At 55.9% G+C, this 10,794-nt stretch overlaps 1 protein-coding gene across 1 annotated transcript; it reads left to right on the forward strand.

The window, feature by feature from the left end:
- Positions 1 to 75: 75 nt before the first annotated feature.
- On the forward strand, positions 76 to 5,500 carry si:ch211-264f5.6 (carcinoembryonic antigen-related cell adhesion molecule 20). Its single transcript, XM_052069858.1, has 10 exons — positions 76 to 241; positions 353 to 688; positions 1,272 to 1,432; positions 1,503 to 1,629; positions 2,014 to 2,292; positions 3,116 to 3,412; positions 3,475 to 3,729; positions 3,812 to 3,929; positions 4,287 to 4,327; positions 4,717 to 5,500. Exons 1-9 carry the CDS (start codon positions 202 to 204, stop codon positions 4,303 to 4,305), a joined length of 1,632 nt encoding a protein of 543 aa, XP_051925818.1. The 5' UTR covers positions 76 to 201; the 3' UTR covers positions 4,306 to 4,327; positions 4,717 to 5,500.
- The last annotated feature ends 5,294 nt before the right edge of the window (positions 5,501 to 10,794 follow it).

A 10,794-nucleotide genomic window follows, 5' to 3' on the forward strand; every position in this document is an offset into this window, starting at 1 on the left:
ATGAAAGTGCTGGGCGCCTTGGTGTGGAATGGCTTGGCTTTCTCTTTAAGAGCCGCTCCGGAATTGGGGAATGAGTCACTGACTTCGGGCGAGGCCCCGCCTCCTGCGCACAACGCGCATGCGCGGGCTCACCTGGCTGGGTGTGTCCGGGAAGGAGCGAAGACCTGCCTTTGCATTTTTGCTCTCAGCTGCACGACGACCATGACGACGATCATCGTTGGACTCCTGCTCGGCTTGTCGGGTAAGCGCTCGCGCGCAGTGCGGTGCGGTGACGGACGGCGCCGCGTCCGGTTCGGTGGGACTGACCCGCAGGACGCCTGCCGTTCCCGCTCCCCCCCCCCCCCCCTCGCAGGATGGCGGTGCGCGGAGGCGCGCGACATCCTGCCGCCGGGCCCCGTGGACGCCTCGGTGGGGAAGAACGTGACCCTGCGGACGCTGCTGGTGGCACCCGAGTACACGTTCATCATCTGGAACTTCAACGACGGGCGCGAGCAGAGTCACGTGGCCACCGTGGGCCCGGCCGGACTCAAGGTGAACACGCCCTACCTGGGGCGCGTGTCCGTGGACGCCCGGAGCGGCGCGCTGCACCTGAGCTCGCTCACGACGGCCGACAACGGAGACTTCAGCGTCAGCGTCGTGAGCTCGGACGGCGGCACCGAAACCGCCGAGATCCGGCTGCGCGTGCTAGGTGAGTCGCCCGCACCGGGCGGTTCGCGGTCGGCCTCGAACATTAGCGACAAACCTCACGAAAGCATGCCGCTCCCCACGCCCCAAATAATTAAAAAAAAAAACGAGAGAGACGCTTTTCGAACGGACACGAACATGCGCGGGGGGGGGGGGGTTGACGCGTATGACCCGTGCAGTTTCCACGAGAACTCGCCCCGGTTGGGCAGAGGAAAAAGCGAGCGATTGCTTCCGCTTCCGACGGCGCGCCTGCCCCCCCCCCCCCCACAAAGGAAAAGAAAAGAGCATTTGGGGGACTGATTTGTATTTATTTTTCATGCCAGAAGCCTTCCACCAGCTCGCCCGTGATCTGCCTCGCACCGTTGCCCCCCCCCCCCCCCTCTTTTCCTTTCCTCTCATTCGGCAAACAATTCCAAACATTCCACCATGAAGGCATCGGGGCGAGGCCGCTCACCTCGCACCCTGCTGGCAGTTGGTGTGGCAAGCCTTTCCCCGCCTTCTCTCCCGATTGTTACTTGAGGAATGAGCCCAATGGAAGCGGGAACGCTTTCAAACCCATTTTGCCGACCGCGCAACTTGCCGTGCAGAGCCCGTGTCCGGCGTGACGCTGAGCGCCAACCTCGCCGAGGCGGTGGAGCACAACAGCACGGTGGTCCTTACCTGCGCCGCCAAGGGTTCCTTCCTCAACTTCACCTGGCTCAACGGCACCGCCCCCATTGTCCCCGGCCCGCGCCTGGCCATCGTGAAGGTCAGAGGTCATCCCGTCCCGTGCCGTGCCGCGCGGCGACTCTGACCTCCCGCTTACCTTTCTCCGAAAGGGCGAGGCCAACAGTCAGCTGACCATCACGGGCGTCCTGCGCACCGATCTGATGCGACCCATCTACTGCAGCGCCACCAACAAACTGGAGACGGAGAAGAGCGCCCCCTTCAGTCTGCCAGTCCACTGTGAGTACCGCGCCGCCGATGCCGATGCCGGCCACTCCCCCGGCACCTCGTGAGCGTGCGTGAATTTGCTGCTCTTGTTGATGTTGGCGTTCCACCCGCATCCTCACTCAGCTGGAGTGTAGACACGCAAACACACTCTCACACACACACACACACACACACACACACACACACACACACACACACACACACACACACACACACACACACACACACACAGAAAGAAAGACAGAAGCGCATCTAGACACAACAAAGCTTTGTCAATCCGTTTTGAGTCAGTCCGGCCGTCACGGCGACCTCGCCACACGCATCACCATAGGCGTCACGTGACCCCCCCAGCGACCTCGCGGCACGCCAGCCTAACGCAAGCCCTTTCCTGTCCAGATGGTCCGGATGAGGTCACCATCACGGCCTCCGACCCTTCCGCGTTCGTGCGGGCCGGCTCCGACTTCAACCTGACGTGCGCCACGCGTTCCAGCCCGCCCGCCACCTTCACCTGGTACCAGAACCAGACTAAGATGGACGCCACTGGGCCCGTGCTGACGCTACGGGCCGTGCAGCAGCGCCCCCGGTGGCAGCATATGAGTCAGTACACGTGCAGAGTCGCCAACTCCAAGACCCAGCGGGTGGTGGCCTCGCGCGTCGTCTCCTTCGCCGTCATGGGTGAGTCCACCGGCCTCATGCCACACGCCGCGACGGAACACACGCGCGCGTCCGAACGGGCGGCTAGAAAATTGGGAACCTTTGACCTTTCACCCCCACTCCGCGATATGAATGGGAAGACGCGGGTTCTCGGTCCAGCTGTTAAATGGATGCCAGAGAGCTGCGGACGCGGCCTCTGAGTACTGAACATTTCTGCCCCCCCCCGCGCCATATATAAGGATTTTTGTGGTATGTTTATAAGGATTTTTGTCCTTGTTTATAAGGATTTTTTTGGTAGTTTAAGGATTTTTTGGTAGTTTAAGGATTTTTTTGGTAGTTTAAGGATTTTTTTGGTAGTTTAAGGATTGTTTTGGTAGTTTATAAGGATTTTTTTGGTAGTTTATACAGGTTGGCGCTCGTAAAATTTGACAGGTATGCTACTCCCGAGCGCGTGTGAGATGGAAGGTAGCGTACCGCGCACAAAGCTACGCGCAATAGCAAATAAGCGCACGCGCGGCAGCTCACAAGCAGCCACTTGCTGCGGCCCCTCCCACCTCGTAAACTTCTTGACTGCTTCTGGAAACCTGCTCAACCGGTGTTGCTGTTCCCGTGTGGGGTGGGGGGGGCGGGTCGTCTTAGATTCCGTCTTTGTGCGTCCGCTCTTCAGCTGCCAACTCAAACTCTTCATTGCCCCTCCCCCACCCACCCCCAACATCGTTACTCTTTCGCCAACGCGTTACTGGAGCCTTCGCCGACCGCCGCGGTTGATATCTGGACCGCTGTGTGTGTCCACGCGTCGGAATATCGCACGCTAACTGGTGCTAACTCTCTGGTGCGTTTCCAGAGCCGGTGTCGGGCGTGCAAATGAGCGGTCCGGCCGAGGGCGCCGTGCTCTTGGCCGGCAACAGCTCGGCAAACCTCAGCTGCCGGGCGGCGGCGGGCCCGGTCAGCAGCCGGACGTGGCTGAAGGACGGCAGGCCGCTGGCGGCGCCGGCGAGCGGCGGCGCCCGCGTGACGGCGGCGCCCGACGGCTCCTGGCTCAGCTTGGCGCCGCTGCACAAGGACGACAACGGCCGCTTTGAGTGTCGCCTGGCCAACCCCGTCAGCGAGCAGAAGGCGTCCTACCGGATGGTCGTCAACTGTGAGTGCAAAGTCGGTGGAAGCCGTTTGCCGCGGCGCCGGCTTGACTTGCCGTCTTTATAGTCGGCCCCGAGGCGGTGAGCGTGAGCGGGGAGAGCGCCGTGGAGGTGCGCGACGCCGTCACCCTCAACTGCTCGGCCGCCTCCGTGCCGCCCGCCAGCTTCACCTGGAAGTTCAACGGGACGCTGACCGACGTCAAGACGGCCACCTACTCCATCGCCCAGGCCGTCTACAAGAACACGGGCGCCTACGTGTGCCAGGCGCGCAACGCCGTCACTGGCAAAACCGCCGCCTACACGCACAACCTGTCCGTCAAAGGTGAGACGCCCGCTCGCGTCTTTTTCGTCCCTTCCCGCGCTCGACGCCCACCGCGGTTCCTCACTCGCCGTTTCTTGCGCAGAGGAGGGCGCGCTGGACGAAGGCCTGTCGGACGGCGCCATCGCTGGAATCGTCATCGGCATCCTGGCTGCTTTGGGCCTGGCCATCGGCATGGTCATGTACTGCAGGCAGAAAGTTCCGTAAGTACGCGCGGATGCTCGCTGTACGCGAATTGTATACACACACACACACACACGACGGACTTTCCGCACTGTAAATATGAACAAAGGAATTTTTGCTTCCAAATTTGTGGCTTGACTCTCCAAAGTCCTGAGGGGTTAACATGGCGTGTGTGCGTGCGTGTGCGTGTGTCGTCCAGTGGTGTGGTTGGCCCAAAGTGCCCCCACCCCCATGCGACAAGCTGCCCGACAGCATTCCTCACTAGTACACACCATGTCGCGGTCACGCACGCACGCAGACGCCCTCTTGAACACGCCAGCAAACTTGATGTACACATTCGATGATGTCATTTCATTTGTTTGTCTTTGTGCACTTAGGGTGGAGTCACCGTACTAGTGAACTTGGTACACACTGCCCGGTAAGTCTCTCGCACGCACCCATTGGATGAGCAAAGGCCGTGTTTGGTTGCCGGGGGTTACCATTCAAATAGATGCAGAGCAGCCATTTTGGAGGCGGAGACTGTCCCAAAGCCATTTGAGTCGAGCTCTCCTCAAGTCTTTTGTTTTGCTCCTGCCTTCCCCTCAATGAGGTCGTCTTGCGTTTGTTGGCGCTACGGCGGCATGTGTCAAAAATCCCATTGAAGCCATCCGGCAGTGGCGGCCATTTCCGCAATGTCACTCGGCATAGGGAAAAAAAATGGACACTTCTGCTCCAATGAGTTTTTTAACTCATCATAGAATTGTGTGTGTGTGTGTGTGTGTGTGTGTGTGTGTGTGTGTGTGTGTGTGTGTGTGTGTGTGTGTGTAGGAGATTCCAGTTCAAACATCGGACCTGGTGGCTTTCCCATGCGTGCGGGACGCAAGGACAAGGAGTGAGCACTTGTCGGCACCAGGAAGGACGGGAATCTCCTTCCAGCCTCCTTTAGGTCACTCGTCTGTTTGTCGCCTTCAACACGTTTTCCTGCGCGACCCCCCCCCCCCCCGCCCCCTTCTTCCCTCCCAGCCCACCCACCACCACCACCTGAATGCCTCGCTTCCGCCCCTCCCCCGCTGGCAGAATCAATTTGTTCAGTCCCGCCCCCGCCAGCCACCATCACCGACACCTCTGTGCTCAGATGACAGCCCTCCCCTGGGAATGCGAGGACAAGTTGTGACCGGCTAACGGAAAAACCCAACCGTGACTTTTGGTGGGAAATGAGCTTTGATGTTTTTCTAACTTTTGAACGTTTTCAAACCACTTCAGGTGTGTGTCCACGTGTGTGTGTGTATGTGTGTGTGTGTGTGTGTGCGTGCGTGCGTGCACTGAAGTATTTATTGAGTGAAAAGTGGAGCTGAAGGTCATCGCACGCTCCCGAACCCATTTGGCGTGATTTGTCCACATTCTGCGTAAGCTGTCAATCACCACTGGGGCACTTGCGCAGCATGTCGTGTGGCGAGTTCCCACCACCACCTTTTGATTTTCTTTGTGTGTGTGTGTGTGTGGGTGGGCGTTTTTTTTCTTTTTTTTAAATAGCTTTGAACACGCAAAATGTTGTTTTGGTTTTATCTACTTGTTGGAAAATAAAATTTAGAAAACTTGTTCTCCACTTTGACACGTGTGTGTGTGTGTGTGTGTGTGTGTGAGGTAGTCTCAAGCAGGAACGTTGTAATATTTGCGTCCCAACATGCCGCACAATCACCGTGGAATGCTTGACGTCATGATGCTGACAGGCGCCCTGCTGCACAAGCTATGCCGATTTTTACTAATTAGCAGGTGTGAGGTTTGCTTATCTGTGTTTGATTAGTGTTCCCCCCGAATCTCTCTCTCTCACACACATACACACACATTCCTGCATGGCATGTCAGCACTTGTCTTTTTCGACCTAAGCAGGTTCGTCCTCCCCAACCCCGCTATTGTGAACCGCGAGTCTAATTTCCGGTGGGCAGGAAGGAGCACAGCACAGATTGGCGTGAGCTGACCACAGGGGGGCGGCAGAGAGTCCAGCCAGGAAGGAGTCCAGCACAGGTTGGCGTGTTCCTGAGCTGACCACAGGGGGGCGGCAGAGAGTCCAGCCAGGAAGGAGTCCAGCACAGGTTGGCGTGTTCCTGAGCTGACCACAGGGGGGCGGCAGAGAGTCCAGCGAGGGTGGAGCGGAAAAAAGGCAAGACGTCTCCTTTGGAAACGCTGCAAAAAAACCTCAGAACAAACGAATCAAAAAATCGCCGACTGTGGTAGCACGTGACCGATTGTTGCTCGAGGTTGACGGTCATAGAAGCTCTTCTGCTTTGGGTCGAGTCGCGGCGAGCTCATCGTTTAGACATAGGAAACGACACGCTACCGGTAACGATCGTTACCGTGAAATCCTCAGGCCTGCACCACCGTATTCATTGCGCCCTCTACCTTCATTGAAGCGCATCTCAAGCTGGGTTTGAATTTTTCAAACGAGCACGTTACACTGCTGGAGGGAAGGAAGGAGGATAAGGAACCGGCCGCGATCTTATTTTGCCTTCCATCTTGCTGCACCTTCTGTCCAGCAGGTGGTGCTGTGGCCCCTTGCGCTCGAACGTCTCCGAACGCCTCGCGGCAGGACCGAGTTTGCCATCCGCACCTTTTTTTTCCCTTGGCCTGTGCTCGAGAAATGTCACACAATGCCTTCTCCTAGCTCGCCGCGTTTCGCGTCTTCGGTCAGCCGGTGTATGTTGTCGTCCATCACCTTTGTTAGCGTACATTCGAGTCTTGGAATTGTCAACATTCAAACCGTTTCAAATGGTTAACTGCTGCTAATTGCGGTGGGTACTGAGAGCGCGAGCTTTGTGTGCCAAGAACCACGTTGACTTGCACTTGACGATTTGGTGCACCTCAAAGTATCTATACCTCTTCCCCCAAAAAAACTCTCTCGTATACCTCTCCCCCCCCCAAAAAACCACAGACCAAGCGATCGGGGCTTTTGACGACAAAATGATTCTTTACAGATAGACGAGACGGGTGGTGGCTCCAACCCCCCCACCACCACCACCACACAAAGGCGCATCGGTGAGCGAGTGAAGAAAGCAGGCGACTCGAGCCAAGCGAACTGAGGCGACGACGACGGAAAAGACCGCAGGGGCGCATCGGTTGACCGTCGGGCTGGTGAGAAGAGCTGCCAAGGAAAATGAGTAGACACGGCGAAACGTGGAGCCGATGCCAAGGTCAAGGTCAAAGCACACATGCTGACGTGAGGTATTTCTTTTGGCCTTGACGCAGCCACATACATTTGATCATTCACGTTGCGGCCGCCGCGCGCCCGCTTGGAGACGTTTCCGCGCCGTCTGTTTGATGTGGATCTATTCCACCGTCGTCTCGGTACGAGCTCCTCCCTGAAATCCCAATGGCCATTTGACATATGCCTCGACAAAAAAAGCTTGTCATTTACCCCAAATGTAGACCTGGTCAACCAACCAGATAGCCGAGATTTTATATATAGAAGTACCTCGGTATATCACAAGCCAATGGCAACCTCGAACTGGTAACAAGGAAAGTGGCTATGGCCGAATACCTCCAGCGGGGTGAGGCAAGTCCTAAGAAGCCAGCTCAATGGCAAGAATAAGACCCGGGCAATAAAAACCTACGCCGTGCCAGTGATCAGATAACCTCCAGGAATGATAAGGTGGCCAAAGGAAGAGATTCAGACCACGGATCTTGAGACCCGAAAGCTCCTAACCATGCATGGAGGGTTCCATCCCAAATCCAGCACCCCGAGACTGTATGCAAGCCAAAAGGAAAGAGGCCGGGGACCAGTGAGTGTGAGAGCCACTCTCCAGGATGAAACATCCAAGCTCCATAAATACATCAAGGAGAAGGCTCCAACGGATGACATACTCAGAGAACGTCTCAGACAATGGGGAACAGAGGATGAGGCGCTGGAAGAGGGACCATCATGGGAGGACAAGCCCCTACATGGGATGTACCAGCGGACCATAACTGAAGTGGCTGATCTCAAGAAGTCCTATCAGTGCCTCGAGAGGGCTGGCCTGTAGACCAGCACAGAGGCACTCATCCTGGCTGCTCAGAGCAGGCCCTGAGCACCAGAGCCATTGAGGCCCAGATCTACCACACCAGACAAGACCCAAGGTGTAGGTTGTGCAAAGAGGCACCTGAGACGATCCAACACATAACTGCAGGGTGTAAGATGCTGGCAGCGAAAACCTACATGGAAAGCCATAACCAGGTGTCTGGCATAGTCGACCGGAACATCTGTGCAGAGTATGGACTGGAAACCCCACGGTCAAAATGGGAAACGCCTCCGAAGGTGGTGGAGAATGGCCGAGCGAAGATCCTGTGGGACTTCCAGATCCAGGCTGACAAAATGGTAATGGCGAACCAACCGGATATCGTGATCATAGATAAAGGGCAGTGGAAAGCCGTCGTAGTGGATGTAGCGGTCCCAAGTGATGGAAACATCAGAAAGAAGGAAGACAAGAAGCTCGAGAAACACCAAGGGCTCAGAGAAGAGCTGGAGAGAGCCTGGCAGGTAAAGGTGACAGTCGTGCCTGTGGTGGTCGGAGCACTCCGGGCAGTGACCCCCAAACTAGATGAGTGGTTGCAACAGATCCCGGAAAAAACATCGGACATTCAGTCCAGAAATGTGCAGTGCTGAGAACAGCAAGGATACTGCGCAGACCCTAAGCTTCCTGGCCTCTGGTAGAGGACCCGAGCTGAATGGGGGACGGACACCATCCGAGAGGTGAGACAAGGATTTATATATGTCTGTATCATACAGCAGCCCGAGTGGTGAGCGCATCAACCTCACAGTGCAGACGGGTTTGATTCCAGCTCCGGCCTCCCTGTGTGGAGTCTGCATGTTCTCCCAGTGCTTGCGTGGGTTTTCTCCGGGTACTCCGGTTTCCTCCCACATTCCAAAAACATGCATGGCAGGCTGGTTGGACACTCCAAATTGTCCCTGGGTGTGAGTGTGGGCGCGGATGGTTGTTGGTCTGTGTGTACCCCGCGATTGGCTGGCAACCGTTTCAGGGTCTCCCCCGCCTACTGCCCAAAGACTGCTGGGAAAGGCTTTGGCAAACCTCCCGCCACCCTTGTGAGGATAAAGACCATCGGAAAATGGATGGATATGTGGAGAACCAAGTATAGACTCTGAAATGCAAAAACATACCGTCACTTCTATGCCAAGACCTGTTTTGGTCACTTGCAACGGTGGGGGGCGGGACTTCTTGCGAGCTCCTACTGAGACGACGGAAAAGATTGGCCAAACCTGTGAAATCACCTCATAATAAGTGATAAAAATAGGCCTTTTCCACAGTGTTTCTTGTTTTGTTTTTCCTCCCCATGAGGCCGAGACTTTTGGCACGCTCGTCGCCCACGCCTTTCGCGAGCGCTTACATCACACTCGTCTGTGAAAATGACTCGGTAGGAACGCAAGCGATACGAAATGGTCATCAAGCAAACGCGCCGTCACCAATCATTTGACCATTTCCGTTCAGTCGTAATTTCACGGTGAAGATGATGCCGATTCACTTGCTCAGTCGGGACGAAACCATGACGCGCAAGCGTTACCATTCCGTTCGTAGGAGTGGACCCGTATGTTCTGATGCCTTGTTGTTTTCGGGAGAGTGGCAATTAAAGGAGCGCCACACCTTGCAAGCGTGGATAATTAAGGCGCTAATTATCATAGCTTTGTCGTCATGCGCTGTCACCCGACCGCATTCTGCGCATAACATTCGCTTCGCTCGGTGACGACAGCTCGCTCGCTGTTGTTTGCTCGTTAACGCGAGCTCATCGAGGCAGATGCAGACAGCAATTTCTTAACGGGATATATAAATAACCCGGGTCGGAAACACCTCGTCAACCGCCTCTGACGGGGAACCTGATCGGAACCAGTGAGTCAGGTCTTATGACATGAAGAAACCAAGAAGGGAGCTGGTTGCTCGTTTCTCGGACAGGAAGGAAACTTGAACTGGACGGTTTTGCAGATGAGAGCAGAAGCCTCAAACCGAATCGGTTCCGCATTCACTCGGTTGGAGAGTCGCCTAGAACGGAACCGGTTTTCCAGTTCCTCTAAGGTCGGAGGAAACCTCGAGCGGAACCGGTATCCCGCTCGCTCAGATCATAAGTCACCTTTCTGAGAACCAATCGGTCAGCTCCTCAGATGGGGAATTGAGTTTGAACAGAACCACTCAATCGATGCCTCAGATGCAGAGTAACCCAGATCGCAATCAGCCCGATGCTTGCGGAGCCCGAAAGAAACTCTGAACAAAAACCGGTCGCTCAGTTCTGAGAGAACGGGAAGCAACCTTGAAAACGAGCTGGCGGGCAATGTCTCAGGAAGGAGGTAGCCTTGCACCGAACCAGTCGCTCAGTTCCTCACCAGGCCAATAAGCACCCCCCCCCGCCCCCGACTCTCTACTTTGCGATGGATGTTTGGCTTGATCGCTTGCCACCGGTCAGTTCCTCAGACACAAAGTGACCTCGCTCCCAATCCTAGCCTCGAACGGGAAGTAACCTTCCTCAGACAGGAAGAAACCTCGACCAGAGGCCCTTCAGAAGGAAGGCGTCGAGGCCTTTGGCTCAGGGCGACTCCCAGCAATCACCGGTCCCGCTCACCGCACAGATGAGGCCAGGCAGGCCACTGCTGCCGATGAGCCGGCGGAGGTTTCCCACACCGCCATCTTCCGCCATAGAAGCTCGCCCTCTCGCCGTTTTCAAGGTAAACTTGGGGAAAGCAAAAACATTCGTATGGTAATTTCCCAATTGCACCCTGTTCCGCTTCTGAAACATCCAACATGACGTCAGTGACCAAATGAGTTAATTGCAGGTTGCAAAAAAAAAATAAAAATGTAGTTGGACAAGATTCATATCTTGACTCACAATACCAACAATTCCTTGTAGAAGCGGGAATAATTGAGGCCTCAC

The sequence above is a fragment of the Hippocampus zosterae genome, chromosome 7 (assembly GCF_025434085.1).
Source record: "Hippocampus zosterae strain Florida chromosome 7, ASM2543408v3, whole genome shotgun sequence".
Classification (NCBI taxonomy): domain Eukaryota; kingdom Metazoa; phylum Chordata; class Actinopteri; order Syngnathiformes; family Syngnathidae; genus Hippocampus; species Hippocampus zosterae.

Bases quoted from the DNA above. Each gene is read 5' to 3' on its own strand.
- si:ch211-264f5.6 (XM_052069858.1), top strand. From the start codon at position 202: ATGACGACGATCATCGTTGGACTCCTGCTCGGCTTGTCGG. The intron at 689-1,271 runs GTGAGTCGCCCG...CTTGCCGTGCAG, and splicing joins GATCCGGCTGCGCGTGCTAG to AGCCCGTGTCCGGCGTGACG. The intron at 2,293-3,115 runs GTGAGTCCACCG...GTGCGTTTCCAG, and splicing joins CGTCTCCTTCGCCGTCATGG to AGCCGGTGTCGGGCGTGCAA.